At 57.9% G+C, this 18,388-nt stretch overlaps 1 protein-coding gene across 1 annotated transcript; it reads left to right on the forward strand.

Annotated features, from left to right (window-relative positions):
- Nucleotides 1-230: 230 nt before the first annotated feature.
- LOC113600173 (collagen alpha-1(XIII) chain-like) lies at nucleotides 231-17,810 on the forward strand. The gene is made up of 2 exons (XM_053207059.1): nucleotides 231-1,077; nucleotides 17,527-17,810. Exons 1-2 carry the CDS (start codon nucleotides 784-786, stop codon nucleotides 17,617-17,619), a joined length of 387 nt encoding a protein of 128 aa, XP_053063034.1. The 5' UTR covers nucleotides 231-783; the 3' UTR covers nucleotides 17,620-17,810.
- The last annotated feature ends 578 nt before the right edge of the window (nucleotides 17,811-18,388 follow it).

An 18,388-nucleotide genomic window follows, 5' to 3' on the forward strand; every position in this document is an offset into this window, starting at 1 on the left:
GCTCCACTCCACACCCCCTTCCTGCCTATAAATAACCCCGAGTGTCACTTCAAAGGGGACAGGGAGCGCGGGAGAGGGGCTCCCGGGCCCGCGGGTTGGGGCAGCGGGCCCAGCACACCACGCCCCCCACCCCGGGCGAGTTTGCATAAATAAATAAATCCAAGCCTTCGGCCCCGCAGGAGGTGGAGGAGAAGAGAGGAGGAGGAGGAGGAGGAGGAGGGAGGGGGTGGGAGAGATTAGTTTGGGAAGTAGCACGGATTGCTCATCCGATCCGTTCGGCCGCAGCCAGTGTGTCAAATTACAGAGGCGCCGGAATCGGCCCCAACGCTTCTCGGCGGCGGCCACGACCCACCTCTGCCCATGGGGCCCTCGGTGTGCGCCCCTTCGCGCCGGGACTGAAGCCGGCTCGCCCGGGAGACGCGAGACACCAAGAAGGACCGACAGCGCGGAACCAACTCCGGGACTCTGCAGATACTTGAAGGGGGAAACGGGGCGGAGAGAAGGAGAGCCGGCCGGATTCCCCTAACTTTCCTGGACTTGGAACGTTCTTCGAAGTAACTCTCTTCTCACCTGGGTCTACTACCGCTGTACTGCCAGCGGCAGCTGGTTGTGTTCTCTCGGCTCTCCCCCTCCTGCCGCTAATTTTTCCATCGTCTTTGCCGGGAGCAAAGGAAAGGGACATTTTTCCCCCCCTTGCCCGCAGCTTGGATCGCGCCTCTGGGCAGCGGCTCTCGCCTTTATTTATTCTATTTATTTATTTATTGGTTCTCAAGACGCAAGGGGATGGTAGCCGAGCGCCCCCGCAAAGCGGCAGCCGCCGGTGCCCGCGGCCCGGGGGAGCTAAGCGCGCCCGCGACGGTGGCGCTGGCGGTGGCGCCGGCGGAGCGCTGCGCGCGGCTGCCGAGCCCGGGGTCGTGCGGGCTGCTGGCGCTGGCCCTGTGTTCGCTGGCGCTCAGCCTGCTCGCCCACTTTCGGACCGCGGAGCTGCAGGCCCGGGTGCTGCGCCTGGAATCGGAGCGTGGGGAGCAGCAAATGGAGACGGCTATTTTGGGACGAGTCAACCAACTGCTGGATGAGGTCTGTGCTCTTTGTTACTGGCTTTTATCCCTGCCCGCGGCGCCCCCTCGCGCAGCCTCCAAACTTTCGACCAGCCGGTGCCCGCGGGCTCTTGCTCTCCAAGCGGCGCGGTGCGCCCGGGCCTCGCAGGAGCCGTCTGCTGGGGGGGGGGGGGGGGGGGGCGGGGACGGACGTTGCCCTGCGGTGGACTCGGAGGAACCGAAGGACCCCGGCTGCTTGCGTGGGACCCTTCCGCTCCCGCCGCCGGCAGGCGCCCCCAGCGTCCCGAGCAGAGAGCGCCTGGGCGCGCTGGGCAGGTGGAGCGGGGCATGGCGCGCGGAGGCGCGCGGAAGCTGCCAGGCCCTGCTTCTCCCTCCAGGCAGCCCGCCAGGGCGGTGTGAGAGCCTCCCAGCGCCCACGCGGCGGGATATGTGCCCGGTGGCCCCGACCAGGGCTTGCTGGGCCCCCGCGGCCCTCCCCATCCATCCCTCGAGGATCAGCGCTGCCTGACTTTTATTGCCACGTTCAGCTGGGAAGAGGGTGTGAGGGAGTGAGTCATCCAAGGGGCTGAGGGGGACAGAAGGGGCAGTCCTTGCAGGGAGTGGTGTCCCGATCACGGCCCATTGCCCCACGTTGTTAGGGCCCAGGTGTGGGTCGCCCTGGTACTACTGTCTTTGGGACCGAGTAAGCCCATACTGTCTTGTTTCTTATCCCTGGTCCCCTGGGATGGTCCCCACCATTTCGTGTTTGCGTGTTTTTCTGGGGAAAGGATGCTGAGCTTTCTCCACTTCCGAAATGTCCTTGAACCTAAGTGGATTAAAAGCCACTAGTGTTTCTTGGCCATGGCAATCTTAGGAGTACATGAAAAGAACTCACCCAGGAAGGAGGGACATACAGTCTCATTGGTGCCACCAGAGGAAAAGCTGGGCAGTGAGAGTGTGAGTCTTGGTGACTTATAAGGGTCTGGACAGCACAAGGGATCCAGGGCCCAAATGAAGGGGAGGACCCACAGGTAAGGGCAGCAGTGGCCTGGGAAGAGGTCCTGGAACAGCCTGGAAAGTTCCCCTGAGGAAGAACTCGGAGGGGGCCTCTTACTTAGTAGGAGCAGTAAAGAGCAGGGAGGTGGTTTTTATCCCCACTCTGCTACTTAAAAGCTGTTCAGCCTGGGGCAAATACCCTCACTCCTCTGAGCTCGAACATGGTTGTGGTCGTGGTGAGCATTCGAGCCCAGTTCTAACCGTGGTGGGCCCTGGGACCATTCTGGCACAATGTACGAGTTCCCTACAGCCAGGCCTCTCTCAGGTTCCATTGCCAGGCAAAGGCTGATAATTTGCCACGCAACTCTCCAGGGTAGACACGGAGAGGGACGCCACAGGGCCAGAGCAGAGAGGGTGGTCCCAGGGCAAGCTTACTGAGACTAGCGGCACACCCATGACCGCTGCCGGCAGCTCGTTCCCATGCCCTGCCAGGACCCAGGGGATGGCCACCCACAGTCCCCTGGGAAGTGTCTGGGCTCAACAGGCAGGCAGCCTTTGCCAGCTGGTTGACAGTGCACGTGGGACTGGCTGGGTGGTGGAGATCGTGTTCGGGCAGTCAGGGCTCCCGCCAGGTATCTCAGGGTCCTTGACAGCAGAGGGACAAGCATCCGGCTCTGGGAGCCCCTCTCAAAGCCTCTCTCCATCCTTTCCTCTTCCTGGCCCCTCCTGCTGGCCAGGGCATGCCCCAGATCCTTGCTTCCTCTGCTTGAGACTTAACCATGTCAAGTCTGTCGCTCTCCGGGCCTTGGGACTGACAACATTATCTGACGGGCTGATTCCTCCTCTACAACCCGTAGCTTCCTGTGTACCTACTGACTTCTGAGACCTCTCATCTGCTAGAGCATCTGAACTGACCCCCGTTTTACAGATGGGGAAACTAAGGACCACTGAAGGGCAGTAGGTTACCCCGAGTCATATGATGAGACCCAGAACTAGAACCTAAGTTCCTGACCCCACTTCCCTGGTTCTTCACCCTGTCCTGACACCTTCCTTTGACCATTTTCATTCATTCACTTGGCAAATGTTTCTGAGAGCTGGCGTGGATCAGGCATTGGTGGGGGGGCGGGTGTCACACAGCTGCCCTCCTAAACTTACAGACAAATAGGACACAAAAAAAGACAACGGGCGGTGACCATGTCATGTGAAACATGCCACGATAATAGAGGCGGAGGAGGTCTGGGGAATGTATCAACACGCAACATACCTGACGGCAGTGGCTTCCTGGGAAAGTGATTTTCAAGTGAAGCCTTAAAGGGTGAATAGGAGACTTCCAGGCAAAAGGGATGAGTGGAGGGGCCTGTTCCAAGGGGCAAAGAGAACAGCTTCGGAAGGTTGGAAGAGTGGGGGGTGGGGGTGCGGTTTGCCTTGGGGAGCTGAATGGTGGAAGATCTGACTGGAGAGAGACGGGTAGCCTGGGTCAGCAGGTGCCTCAGAGACCGTTAGATCTATGTGAGGGCAATGGGGAGCCATAGAAGGGCAGGTATGTTCCTAGAATGGGGCGGAGAGTAGGGCAGAGAGGAAGGCCAAACAAGCGGCTAGCACAGGCCAGAGGGGGCTGGGGCCCGGACTGGGCTGCAGGTAAGGACAGAGAGGAGTGAGTGAAACCAGTGGGAAGTGAGGTCAACAGCAGAGGGCACCGGAACCAGAGGGAGGGGCCCGTCCTATGGGTGGAGGCGGCAGGTGGCCTTGTCCATGGGGAGTGGCCCTAGGAGGCATGCCCTGGGTGGGGCCTGCGGTCCAGAGGTTCATGAAGGGACACTCCAAGGGCTACACGGTCCACTGCAGTTACGTGAGACCCATTATACTTCATTAATTACAATTTAATACATCTAAAATTAAGTTGATCAGTCACACTAGCCACATTTCAAGTAGGCTCAAGAGACACCCGAGGCTAGTGGTTGCCAGTTGTTGGACGCCGTAGACACAGAATATGTATATCCTCACAGAAAGTTCCGTGGGACAGCACTGCACTAGGAGCAAAGCCAGCAAATGTGTCCGGGAGCAACTTGAGGCCTCCCTCCTCCCTAGGAGTCCCTTTCCTAGGTGTGCTCTCCCAGGGCTGAGCAGAGGGCAAAGGTGAGGCAGGGGTGAGGCGGGGAAGGGAGAAGCGGGGGCCATCAGATCCCCCAGAGGGAAGAAAAGGCAGAGGAGAGCCCGGGCAGTGGCTTTGTTAGCAGAGTGATTCTGCGACATGCACATGTGGAGGGCTCCTTCTGTAAAGGGCACACAGGCACCCCGTGAGTGGAGGGACCCCACCCCGGGATTCCAGCTGGGCTTTGCCCCCAGCCTTGTGGCCTTCGGCAAGCCATGCCACCCCCTAAACCTCAGGCTCCTCCTCTGTAACGCCCAGGCTCTGCCTCCCTCTTGGGGTTGCTGTGAGATTTTCAGGAGATGGCAGGTGGGAGGATGCACTAGAAGGTGCCCCCACCAAAGGCCGTGCCCAGGACTGTACGAGTGCTCCCCGGAAGCTGGGGCAGACAATCCGTCCTGCAGCAGGTGGGCCTGGCCACTCCCTGGAAGATGGAAGAAGGGCACTGGACAGGGCAGTCCGGTGAAGCACACAGCCTGTGCGGTGGCCTGGAGGCACGAACCCAGGGGCACCGCAAACCACCCCCCCTGCCCAGGGGGGAAAGCGGCATGCTGGGTGTGGGGATCTGGAAGGCGGGTGGAAGAAAGGGCCAGCAGGGAAGGCCAGGCTGAGGGGACCCAGGGGGAGAGGAGCCTGGAATGAGGCAGGCCAGAGGCAGATGTTAGCAGAAGGCCTGGATCTGAGGGGCCTGGCCGTGGGGGAGGGGAGGGTCAGAGCGGGGAGAGGAGGATGGGGGCGGGGAGCCAGCTCATGGGGAGCTGGCAGTGTGGCTTCCAGTCCTCAGGCCCCAACTCTTCCCCCATCGGTGCCTCTCTTCTGGGCTGGGACCCTTAATGAGCGCTCCAGCTGCCTGTTACTTGATTTGCTTGCTGTGAAGAAAGAAACTGGAATGTCCCAAATGGAGGAAATCGGATGTCACCAGGGGCTGGGCAGAGGGTGTGCTGGGAAGCAGGAGGGACCCGAGTTCAGACAGCTAGATCCAAGTTGTAGGATCTATGGTGTCAGCAGCCAGCTTCCGGGTGGGCACTGGCGGGGGGGGGGGGGGGGGGGAGGGTGCCAGGCGGACTCCCCTCCCCCAACAGTGAGAGTAACGGCACCCCTGATGAGAACATCTCACGTTTATAGGGTCCATACAGCAGCCGCTGCTGTGAGCGTTACCTCTTTCAATCCCCACAACCTCCCTGAGGGACTGACGCTCTCATTGCCCCATTTTACAGATAAGAAGATTGATGTCACTGTCCTTCCATCCTGCTCTCTATGATCCAGTCCTTTGGGTGGGAAGGGCGTTTTCCACCTTCAGGAATTTCCTGGGGGTCGAGGGAGGGTTGAAACCTCTAGGCTAAAAAGTTGAAGAACCCTGGGCAGACTCCCTCCTCCATAAAAATAACAATACCAACCACCGTAACAGGAATGTCTTACATTTAGAGGGTATGTGCAGGGGCCTTTTACTGGTTTTTTTTCCAGAGGAGAATTCAGGGGAGAGATCAAAGCAGCGTCTGAAAGACGGGAGGCTCTTACCGAGGAAGTGTGTGCCTCTGGGGGTGTGGCCTGTAGATCACAGCAGCCTGGGCCTCCGTAATCAGACAGACCCTAGATCCCCTCATATGCAGCCAGCCTCCACTGCGTCTGACTTTGCATATGTGGTCAGTGCCTGAGCGGTCTTGTGAGGGGTCAATGGAAGGAAGATCCTCAGAGCTCCTCAATCCCAGCCCCTTCTCTCTATAGATAAAAAACAGGTCTGAAGCCTCCACAGCCAGGGATCAGAAGAGCCAGAGGTAGGATCCCCCTCTCTGGAGAGCATCTGTCTTCCACACCACACCTTCCCCCTTCCAGACAATAGTTAATTGTCTGGTGAAGTGGTGGTAAAGACTTGGCATGCTCCACTCCCCATTCCCTGGCCTCAGCAGACATTGCTAATCGACTGCAGCACACTTTCCCCATTGAGCTTACATACGGCCTCAGAATGCTTTTCAGTGCTGCCCCGGGAAGCTGCCACTAATTAGTGAGAGTCGGTGTTCGAGATAAAGAGCCATCTCATGACTCTAAGTTAAAAGAAAAATACAGAGCAATATTTATTACAGATAACACCAGGGAGAGGGGGTAACATTTTACAGCTTCTCCAAAGGCCTTACAGTAATCAGGTAGCTCCAGACCAAACTGAGGACCTCATTAAGTAGCAAACCCTCATAGGAAAATGGTGAGAGAGTCAAAGCGTCTGAAACACGATGCCGTCTGCCTTAAGCAAAGATTCACAGTTTGACACCCTCAGAAAGATGCTTTTTTTCCCTTACTCCTAATCATTTTCATCTTGCCCCAGTGCCTTCTGGAAAGCCTTCCCCAAACCACTCCAACCCAAAACGGGCTCTCTCTCTGCTCTGACTTCCTGCAGAACTTGCTGCCCATGCCAAACATCTAGCTGGGAGAAGGAAAGGAGAGACATGGCATGGGCTGACTTCTCTTGTCCCAGACCCCGGCAGCCATTCCTAACCTCTCAACACATGCCCAGGGAGCCTAGATCAGCCTCAGAATCCTTCTCAACACAGCCGCCCAGACTGCCCCTCCCTGGGTCTTAGCATCAACGTGCAACGTAATCCCTATTTGCCTTCTGTGGCTCTGCCTCCAGCACATTGTGCAGTGTGTTCTCCTCTCTGTTGCCTTTAAATATCTTGTCTCACATTTGATCTCGCACAATCCAGCAGCAGGGATGAGAGCCCACTGGTCTCCATGTCCCTTACGGAGCCCAGGGACTGCGTAATGTAGGCAGCCCTCACCAATTAGTTGCCGATTTCAGGTCCCTCTGTTACAGGTTACTCTCTTTCCCCCATCCCAACCCAAGATGCAGCTGTATGCTCAGCATTTGCTCAGGGGCGTGCCCTGGAAATGGTGTTTCAGAGCAACCAGCCGAAGGGGAAATGATGAACTCCTAAATCCGAGCTGCGTCCCTAGTGCGCTGGCCAGGAGAGTGGGGATGGTTCAGGGTGATGTGTTCCCGCCTGGACAGAGCAGCTGGAAGCGTCCATCCATTCCCGTCCACGACCCCCAATGGCCAGCAGCCTCCTCTCCACCCGCCCAGGCGCCTGGCACATTTTTGGTTGGGGCAAAACAGTAAGGTGGGTAAGCCCACAGCATGTGACGTCACATGGACCTCTGCCGCTGGCTACTTGTGTGACCTGAGCCTCAGCGTCCTGGTCGGAGCAATGGAGATGATGATGGCCTCCTCACGGGTTGTTGCCAGATTAGATGAAATCTTTCAATTAATAGCAGCTATAATCCTCACCACCTCCCTCATCGTTGAGTCATAGCTAATATTTATTGACCACTGTTCCAAGATTTCTACCACCTCTTACTTCGTTTACTTCTCAAAATAATCCTCTGAAGTGGTTATATTTTTATATATATTTCATTTTACGTTCCTTCAGGAGAGAAAAATGGAGGCCCAGAGAAGTTCAGTGACTTTCCCAAGGTCACACAGTGCGTCGCGGAGGCAGGCCTTGAACCCAAGCATTCTGGCCCCAGAGCTAAGGCCGCTAGTGGTACACCATCTGTAGAAAGTACCATACCCTACTAAGCCAGCTGAGACAGGTCGTGGAGACCAGGGGCTAGGGGCCTGTTCAGTTTGGTTCAGCTTCCGCAGCAGTGGCGCTGATTGAACTGACTTGGCATCAGGCCTACGTGACCATCTTTGCTGTAAAATGCCCCAGAGGATGTCGTTTGTGACATCAGGCCTTGGTGATGAACACCTTTAGGAAAATCACTGCCAGAACTTTGCAGGAGGGATGGATCAGGTCTTGTCTCTTGGACACTGAACCGCCCTCTAGAAAGCTTAGCACCCAACCTGGGGTTCACCCTGTGACACGGGCTAGTCCTTCGGGCAGAAGTTTCCGCCTAAGTCCCAATCCCAGTTCCCGTGTATCACCCTGTCCTCACCTTTCTTGCTGCCCCTTACCTCCAGCTGCCTTGCGGAATAATACATGTCTGTCTGTCCATGCAGCCAGCTGAATGTCTCCTTTTGAAGCAAGGCCAGGGGAGAAGCACTTTAACAACTGAACTCTTTAGAGTTAGTCTCCCCTCCTTCTCGTACCTGCGTGTCCTCAAAGACCTGGCCCTGGCTGCAGAGCATCAGCTGGGAGCTGTAAAACCCACCGAGGCCAACCCCCTTCCTGGAACCCTGATGCTGTCCCTGTGGGTAGGGTCTTGCGGTGGGGTATTTAGCAAGTCCCATGGCTGGCAACCCCTGAGACGGAGAGAGACAGCATTTACCCGTGCCACTACACCCAGGCCCCTCACCTGGGTCCCGAGCAGTGCCGAGAGGCTGGCGCTGGCAGTCATGAGGGTCACGGTGCTGGGATCTGGGGAGGGCCTGGGAAGGCTGGGGCGGACCGGGGTCCCCGGCTCTCCTGGGCGGTGTCCATGATGCCAGCAGACCCCAGCCGCAGCTCCACACTGACGCCCCCCCCAACATCCGCATGCCGAATGCCCCCTGCCCTGGGTGGGGGCCTCCCTGCAGAAAATTCTTTACGGCCGAAAAGGGCAGAGACGCAGCTGCGGGCAGCAGGGGCTCCTCTGGTCCTTCAAAGAGCAGGGGCGAGCCACGCACAGAGGGGAGGAACTTCCTGCCCGAGAGGCTGGGCACGGCTTTCCAGGGAGACACAGGGGCTCCCCGTCTCCTAGCCTGGAGTCTATTGTAGGTTTTCCTGAAGCCCCGCGTGGCTAGAGTCCACGCGGCCTGGGCCCCTCCTGCCTCTTCAGCCTCCTTGCCTCTCCTTGCCACCCATGCCCACCCCCGCCCCGGGCTTCCTTAATGCCCGCGGTCCAGTCTCAGTCTTTCCTTTACTCGATATTTCCCTGTCCATCCGGCCCTCCTGCCAGCAGGCTCCTGCCTTTATGTTCTTTCAGTTATAGCGGGGAGGCCTTGCCGCCCGCAAGGGACACATCTTCCCCAGGAAGGCTGTGACAGGGCTTGCCATCCCGCCGTCCAAGGGACTTTACACCTGCAGTTGCCTGTCACGCTGCAGTGCCTCTCGAGCCCCTGTTGTCAGGTGTTCTCTATCGGGTCACGCTCTGCCAAGGCGGCCTGTAGGGCAGGACGGGAAGGGTGACCTCAGGAGACAAGGATGCAGAAAGGGGACTGGTTAAAGGGGCATTACCTGGGGCTCTTCCAGGAATAGCCTTAGTCCCAGTGAGCTGGCATTTGTGGTTTCCTGGGGGTAGGGGGAGACTCGGTGATATGGGAGGTCAGAGGATGGTCCTGCTACCTCCAGCCTCCCCCCTACTCCATAGAATCAGAGTGTTGGAAGGGAGTGTTGGAAGGAAGGGGGGGGAATCCCCCCCCACCCCCACCCCGATATCCCTGGTTCTGAGGCTTACATACCCACAGTGACAGGGAGCTCACTACCACATGCAGCTCACTGTTCTGGCTGTAATGTGCGTGTTCGTCTTGTCAGAGCACCACGCCCGTCTCTACACCTGCCATCCCACCCCTCCAGCGTGTCCTGAAAGCACCTCAAACTCCACGTGTCTAAACTGAGTAGGAGCCCGCCGCTCCCCGCAACCCCTTCATCTGTGGATGCACTGGCTTCCAGCTGCACCTCCTCCCAGACACCGCCTGCACCATCTCGGCCTCCTGCAGACTGTCCTCTTTTCTCTACGACTGCCCGCCCGTCCCCACCCAGGCTACCCGAGGCTCTTCTGGGCTGTGACAAGAGCCTCCTAGCTCACCTGCTCCTGTTCCACTCTGCCCTGTCCCACTCAGCACCCACACAGCAGCTGGAGTGATCTTTCAGGGGTGCCTGGGTGGCTCAGTCGGTTGAGCGTCTGACTTCAGCTTAGGTCACGATCTCACAGTTTGTGGGTTCAAGCCCCGCGTCGGGCTCTGTGCTGACAGCTCGGAGCCCAGAACCTGCTTCCAATTCTGTGTCTCCCTCTCTCTCTCTCTCTCTGCCCCTCTCCCATTCACACTCTGTCTCTTTCTCTCAAAAATAAATAAACGTTAAAAAAAAAAAAAAAGGAAGCTCTAAATACAGTCACCACAGTCCCCTAATTACACTCTTTGGTAACTTCCTATTGCCATCAGGCCAGAGACTACATCTCTTAATGTGGTTCATGGGGCCTGAAGAGCATGGCCCTCGCCACCCTCTCTTGCCTCAGGGCTCCGCCTTCCCTCACTTTCAAAGTCCAGCCACATGGTCATACACTGCCACCACTAGGAGCACAGACTCTGGAGCCAGATTGCTGGGTTCAAGTCCAGCTCTGCTAGTGACTGGCTGTGTGACACTGGGCAAATCGCTTAACCTCTCTGTGCTTTGGGTTGTACCTCTAAGAACTGGGAGGGTGATGGTGATAAGAGTGTCTCCCTCTCATTAAGCGTTGCTTTTAGAATTTAAAAAGTTAAACAAGTGCTTTGAGCAGTGCCTGGCCCTCCAGTCAAAAAGTATTGCAATCTCCCGGAAAGAGCCCCCCCCCCCCCGCCCCCATCACAGTTGTGCAGTGGAGGCACATGGGCTCCGAACCAGGCTTCCCGGTTCGAATCCGGCCTTGCCCGTCTTGGCTGCCCGTCGCCGTGCAAGTGACGTGCCGTTCCTCATGAGTGGGGTGCTGCGAGTGCTGAATGAATTCATCTGTGCAGGACCCCCGCCCAGTTCGTAAGAAGCACATGATGGTGTCAGGTCTCAGCCGTTTTCCCTGCACCTCGGGGTCATCCTCGGGTCTCTGCCCTGCCATCACTTCCCCAGCCTGTAGAGCCTCACCCCTACTTGCCAGAGCTCGATGACTGTGGCTGCTTCTTGTTGACGTGCGTGGTTCGTGGTGCCTCTGCCTGGACAGTAAGCTCCACGGGGCAGCCTCTGTGTCTGCTTTGCCCCGACGTGTCCTGGCATTTCCCGTGGCTCTGCATGCACAGGTCCTCAGTACCCATTTGCTAGAAGGAGGGAAGGAGGGTAGAGGCTCCTGGCTTCCACTCCAGCCCTCTCAGCCCAGCCCCTCCCTGCTCTGTGTAGGGGACCCCTGCTTCATCCTGCACCGGGCCCCGAAACTACCCCAGGCCCCTGGAACCTTTAGTCCTAGGCTCGTGACAGCCTGGCCCCTGCCCACATCTGCATAGTTCCAAGGGCTCCACTCCCTAATTCCCTGAGGCAGCAGCAGGGCCGAAGGTTAGCTGAAAGGAAGGACTTTCTCCTATGAAGGCTGGAAAACTCACCCCGGGGCATTCACCTCCTTTCCCTCAACTCTTTCTGATCTGCGCAGCCTGGAGCGACACCCCTGTGCGGTTCTGGTGAAACAGGGGGGCAGAGGCAGCCCGTGGCATCCGGCGGCCCCTTGGGGCCCTGTTTCACGGCCCTGGGAGTCTGTGATCAGGTGCCAAGTGCATTGCACAAAGAGGACTGTGTAGGGAGGAAGAAGACAGTTCCCTGGGCACACCCCATGGCACCCCCTCCCGGCCCCCGGAGCAAGTCCAGTTTGGGCGGGTGTGGCTTGAGTGTCTCAATTTCCTCCGTCTTGATTTCCCCCCGCTGATTTTCCTGCGCTCCGCCATGGGCCTGTCCCCTTAACAGAGCCCGTCTACGGGACCAGCACCCCCCCCCCCCCCCCACCGCCAGCCATCCCTGGGATTAGGCCCAGGCACTGGCTCTGTGCCGCCTCCGTCCTGCCTCTGTGTCTTTGCTCCTCACCAGAACGCCCCCCTCCCCCATCTCCATCTTTCCAAATTCTGCCGAAGCCCACGTCCCCCTGCACCGCAGGGAAGGGCAGACCTCCAAGCGATTAATCCAGTTCAAGTGTGGACCCGAGACACCAGACCAGTCCCTGCCCTCCAAGAACTGGCTTGATCTCCAACAGGACGCCATCCCAGTGACCGTGTGGCACGGGGTGATGAAAGGGGCTCTGGCAGATGGGATGGCACACCGCTGTGGGCCAGGCATTGTAATCAGACGCTGGTGCAGGGACTGGAGCTCTGCTCAGTGTGGTCGTGTCAATGGGCAGCTCAAAGTCGAAAGGCAGGGCTGCAGGCAGGACCCTCTTTATGGTTTCCAAGGCGTTTTCCACAGCAACACCGGGAGGTTGGTGGGGGAGGGGGGGCAATAGCCCCATTTTACAGATTCCCTGTGGGAGGGGAGGTGCCAGGATCAAGGTCACAGCCGTGGAGTGCGGAGCTCACCTGCTCTGGGCTCCACCCCCGACCACCACCACTTGGACACACGTATTACAGAGGCCCAGGTGGAGCCTGAGCCCTTTAAGAGTCCTGGAGCTAAGCTCAGGGAGGGAGTGGCCCCCAAACCCAAGGCCAGGCCTCGCCGCCTTCTCTGGGGGGAGTGAGTAGCCGCCTGGCATTTTCCCTTTGATACTGATACAGGCATTTTAATAGCTGCAAAGATCAGGCAGTCATGTTTCGGCTCTGGCCATGTGGGGCATTCCAGGAGGCCCTGGCCGCCAGCAGGGGTGGAGCAGGAGGGCTGCTCCATCCAGGGTGACTGTGGGTCCACGCTGGAGTCTTGGCAGGTTCTCCACCCACCCCTGAGCCTCCTCTTGGACATTTCTCACCAGGGGTCTCAAGCTCGGATGCCTAAGGGGGCCAGGCTGGTGGCCTAAGTAAGCGAAGCCAGCCAGGGAGAGGCACTGTGATGACCTGGGCAGCACATGCCCACATAAAAGGGACAGCCATCTCTCAGCACCACCCAGTCGTCGCCATGGCCCAGTGCTGCCAGATGCCCCATTGTATAAGAGAGATCGGAAGTCCACACCTCGATGTGAGATCTCCTGATTTATGAACAACCGCTGTTTATTGAGCACCTACCATATGCCGGGCCTTGTTCTAGGCACGGGCGATATGACGCTCCCAGTTCTTCACATCTGGACACTCTTTTTGTTTTCTGATCTCATCTCATTTTATCCTTCTACCTGGCCTATGTAGTCCCGGGGATAACTAATGTCATCCCCGTTTTATACATGAGGAAATTGAGGCCCTGAGGGGCTATATCTCTTGCTTAATACACAGTGGGAGAGCCAAAAACAGACCATGTCCTTGTGGAACTTACCTTCCTGTGATCAGCATAGACAGGAAGCAAAATAAATGAGCCAACAACGCAACAAAATCCAAAGGAGAAAAGTAAAACAGGGAGGAGGGATAGGAAGTATGTCGCAGGAGGGCACTGGGGGCAGAGAAGACCTCTCTGAGAGTGAGACGGTGGTTAGCTAGGAAACGAACATCCCAAGCAGACAGGCCAACGAGTTCAAAGGCCCTGGGGTAGGAGAAAGCCTGGCATGAGCAGGAGCATCAAGGAGGCCTGTGTGGCCCCCTGGCGGCCATGTTGAGAATGCTCTGTGGGGCAAGGCTAAAGGCAGGGAGTTATCACGAGGTTACCACGAGGGGGTCGCCAGGAGGTTATCACAGTGACTGGGACAGAGATGATGAGGCTTGAACTGGGTGTAGTGCGGAGGTGGTGGAAAGGGGTCAGATCCTGGATGTGTCCAGAAAGTGCAGAACAGGAGTAGCTGGCCAAATGGGCGTGGAGTGAGAGCGAAGGAAGCATCACTGGTGACCTCCAGGGTCTGGCGACATGAAGTCACCTTTCTCTGTGACGAGGAAGACAGCGGAGGGGCAGGCCCAGGGGAGTGGGGACGAAATATGAAGGGCCCGGTTTTGCCAAGCTAATCTTGAGATCCTATCAATGGAGATGTTAAGTCGGGAGCTGGATACGTGCGTCTGGTTCTGGAGGAGGATCCGAACAGGAGGGGCAGTGAGGGCAGCATCGTCACGTACAGAGGAGACAGGACGCAGGGCGAGGGCCCCCAGGAGCCAGAGCAGAGAGAAAAGAGGTGAGCCAGGGCCCTGCGGCCTCCAAATAGATAAGAAGGAACCAACAGAGGAGACAGAAGGAGCACGGACTGGCAGGAGGGAAACTGGGAGGGTGGCGTCCTGGCAGCCAGGTGGAGAGAGGGGTGAGCGAATACTGTCACAGGCTGAGATGAGAAGGACTGTCCCCTGGGCTTAGCAACATGGGGGTCCCTGACGACCTGGGGGCCAGCGCTTGGTGGAGGGAGGGCCAGAGCCTTGCAGGGGTGCTCCAGGAGTTTGCCTGGGAAAGAGCGTGGTCAAGAGAGGATTTTTCTTTTCCTTTCTCCTTATGGTGGGAGGAACAGCAGCGTGACTGCCTAATAATTACATCAGGGAGTGGCAGGCGACAGCTACATCCCGGCCGCAGCCTGTTTTCGTACATGTGTCTTTACCGGAACACAGCTTTGCGTTTCGTGTTTTCTGTGGCTGCTTCTCGCCTCCAGCAGCACAGCTGAGTGGTTGTGTCGTCGTGCAGCTCGCACAGCCTGAACTATTCCGTAGCTGGCCCTTTATAGCAAAGGCCGAGCCTGATGAGAGCCCCGGATGGAGCCTAGAGCAGGGAATTGCTGATGTGGGTGGGCGGGGAAAGCCTGGTGTGCATGCAGGTGCAAGGTTGGCCTCACGTGGGAGAAGCAGAGAGAAGGGGCAGGTGCCGTCGCAGGCGCATGTGGGCGGGTGTGCACGGTGGCGGGAGCCGCTGGCAGGCCTCTTCTGGCTGCTTCTGTTTTCTCAGGGTCATCAGTTGACAGGGACGTTGGGGGAAGGGCGCTGGGGTTGGGAAGGAAGGAGGCGGGAGAAGCAGGGGCCGGGAGCTGAAGGATCCAGGGAAGCGCCGAGCACCTGCTGGGCTCTCATCCGGGATAACGGTAGCGAATTAGAGCAAGGCCACAGCATGCCACCGTAAGCAGCACGTTTCCTGGCTGTCAAGAGGGCATGGAAATGTCGGGGGCCTGTGTCACCATAAATTCAGCCTTTGCCAGTGCCCTGCCCTGTGCCCTCCCACCGCGCTCAGCCCTCCAGCCATGCTGCCCCGACCCCCTCTAACACCCTTAATCCTCCGCGCCGTCTGTCTCAGGGCCTTTGCTTCTGCTTCCTTCTGCCTGGAACACACCCCCTCCACGTCTGCGCATGACTCATTTCCTTGCTCGCGCCAGGTCAGTGCTGAACGTCCCCTCCACAGAGACCCCTTCTCTGACCCCCGAGTTTCCAATACCTCCTGCCATCACTGTTTGCTTTACCCTACTTTATTTTTCTCTGCCACACTTAACACTGAATTGTTTGCTTGTTTGTTTCTCTGTCTCCCCCACCAGAAGGTGAGCCCCGCGAAGGCAGGGGCCCCGTCCACCCCTTGCGTTGCATTCTCTAGCTCCAGGACCCAACCTCTGCTTGGCATGTCGCTGGGGTTGAGTGAGCGCAACCCTGTGCAAACCCAGCTGGCCTTGGCTTGTCACTCACTGGCTGGCCCTGCCTGTTAGCGGACGTAAGTCACATGCCTACTGTGTGCCGGGCACAGCCACAAATAAGCCCCTTGAAGAGCCCACAGGTTATTGGTGGGAAGGTTGCAGGTGGATGCACGTGGTCCCCCAGCGATGAGTGGATTCGTGAGCTGGGGTCAGAGCTGGGCCCTTCACTAGACTTTGTGCTGGGGGGTCATTTGTTTGCTTGGTAAGGATCCACCCGCAGCCTGACCTCAACATCTGTCTACCTAATATGTGTGTGTCAGCCGCCCTTTGTGAGCGAGGGCCTCCCTTTTGGAACATTCTTCCTTTCCCCTCCCTCCTGTCTATGTTGACCTTCAGCCCCCTTCTGCCTTCAGAGCCTCTGCCCAGCAACCCCCCCCCAACCCCCACCGCCTGGTCTGCTGTACTCTCTCGCGTGGGGGCGTCGTGCACCTCTCTCCAGCAGGATGGAGTAGACTTTGGGTCAAAAGATCTGAGGTCTCATCCCAGACCCACCGCGGACACAGCTGTGTGACTCCACCAGGTCACTCAGCCTCTCTGAGCCTCCGTTTCCTGACGTAGAAAATGAGATCACTATGAAATCTCCCTTAGAGTTAGACTGTGAGAAATAGAGGTGATTCTCCGGGCAAAATCGGCCAGCTCGGTGGTAGTTCCCCGGGGTGGGGGCTCCGCAGACATTACAAATCCTCATGAAGCTTTCCTGACCTTCCATCTCCACCCCCCAAACAGCTGACACCAAATCCTATGACTTTCTTTACCTCTCCCGGGGCCCAGCCTGCGCGGCAGAACCACACAGCGCTGAGGAGGCAGACGATGGAGAAATGTGCATTGGGGGCTGGGCCGCTGGCCTCCCACCTGCTTCGCATGCAGGGACCTCAGTATACTGGTCAGAGTCAGCGCCTGCGAGCCACGGTGGCTGTGGCTGTGGCTGTGGCTGTGGCTGTGGCAGCTTTACATGTGAAATCAGTCACTTCAAACTACTGGAAACAAAGTCAATGAAAAAAAAAAATCACTGGAGGAACCGAATAAAACACATCTAGAGGCTAACTTGGCCCCGGGGCTACCAGGTTCTAACTGCCCAACTAGCATCCGAGCCCGGTGCCTGCCATACTCCACCTCTGACCTTGGCCGTGTTAGTCTCCCTGCCCTGTGCGTGGGGTTCCTCACCTGTAACCTGGGAGTGTGATAAGAGCCAACGCATCGTGTGTGCCTCCTGGCGGGGGTGGGGGGGGGGGGCGGGCAGGCTCCGCTCCTTCTCTGCATCGACCATTCAATCCTCCCATTAACCCAGCGAGGCTTAATCCTGCTCAGGGTCGGAGGACTGCGTAGGAACGCGGGTAGCCTCGCCCTGGAAACGTCCCTTGTAGCCTCTGTGCCAGTGTGGCCCACGCTGTGTGACTGGGGGACCGAGGCGCTCGGCGCACTGCCCTTTGAAAAGTTGGGATGCCGGTGCTTACAGCCGTGTGCCTGTCCATCGCCACCACGGAAATGGCAGCTGCGAGGGCAGGAGACGCCTCGGTCTTCTTGCCGCCACTTCCTTGGGGCCCTGCCTGATTGGCTCGGTGCTTTGCAAAGGAAGAGTTTCCATAGGGGGGGACAAGGTGGTCTGCTCAACCCCTCTCCCCCACCGCTGCCCAGGCCCGCCTGTGCCTGGCTGTGAGGGACACCAGAACAGAAGTCACTGTCCCTGACGCCAGGATCAATCAGGAGCCCAGACCTAGACAGGAAACAATTAGCAGAGAGCCGAGAAAAGTGGGTCATTGTGCCCGTGATTGTGGAGTGCAGGGAGGCCACAACTGGTTTATAGGGCCTTGGGGTTGGGGTTAATTTCTTTAAGAGCACTCAGAAGACATCAGACACTGAGATTCCCTAGATAGGACCTTCTCCATCTGCTTCTTATTATGCAGACGCCTGTGGCCAGTCTTTGATCCAGGAACAGTCCTCCTGCTGGCCCCCAGGTGGCCCTTTCTCCCCCTCCATCCCCACCAGCCTGCAGACCCTTCCCAGGGCTTGGCCTTCCAATCCGTGATCCCTCTTCTCTGTCTCCTTTCGCAGAAATGGAAGCTCCACTCTCGGAGGCGCCGGGAGGCCCCCCCGAAGACGTCTGCAGGGTGTCACTGCCCACCAGGTAAGGAGCCCTGCGCATAGGTGACCGGGAGGGGGACCGGAACCGGAGGCCCCCTTAGTGGGCGTGATCTCACCACACCTGCTCGCGGCATCACTGTTGATGTGAAAGATGGGAATGACGGGATCTGAAATGCTTACCTCCCCTCTGCTGGTCAACTGGCCCGCCCACCTGCCGTTTGTCATTCACTTGTTCACATATTCGTTCATCTGTAAACCCTTCTGTGGGAGGAGGGGGAGCCCGCCAGGGGGTGAAATCACGTATGACGATGAGGGCAGGGACCTGGCTCGTCAAGTTCACCGTTGTGCCCCCAACTCCCGGCACACGGTGGGTGTACAAAATTGTTACACAAATGAATGAATGAGTCCATCCTTGTAAAACTTGCCTGCCCTAGCCGGATGGCTCAGGGCGCTGTGCGTTTGCTGGACGCACAATGCATACTCACAATGCGACACGCGTCAATGCATACTCACACACGGATTCGAGGCTGCAAGGTGGTGGGGGGGGGGGTGGTAATCTGGACTCGGATCCCGCTTTTGCCGTCGACCGGCCCTATCTGCTCAGATCACTAGTGAGGACTCCTGCTCGAGTGCTCTTCCTGTGCTCCTCACCCGGGGTTCCCACTCCGTGCTGGGCTCCCTACTGCGTGGTGAGTTCAATGGCACAGTCCACCGTTAATGATAGTGACCAGTTACAGCTCACGAGGGCTCTTCTAGGTGAGTAGTCATTAGGATTAAGCTATGAGAATGACAGATGGACAAGTGTCACTGCTCCATGAGTAACTGGGATGGG

This window comes from Acinonyx jubatus, chromosome D2, assembly GCF_027475565.1.
Source record: "Acinonyx jubatus isolate Ajub_Pintada_27869175 chromosome D2, VMU_Ajub_asm_v1.0, whole genome shotgun sequence".
NCBI lineage: Eukaryota > Metazoa > Chordata > Mammalia > Carnivora > Felidae > Acinonyx > Acinonyx jubatus.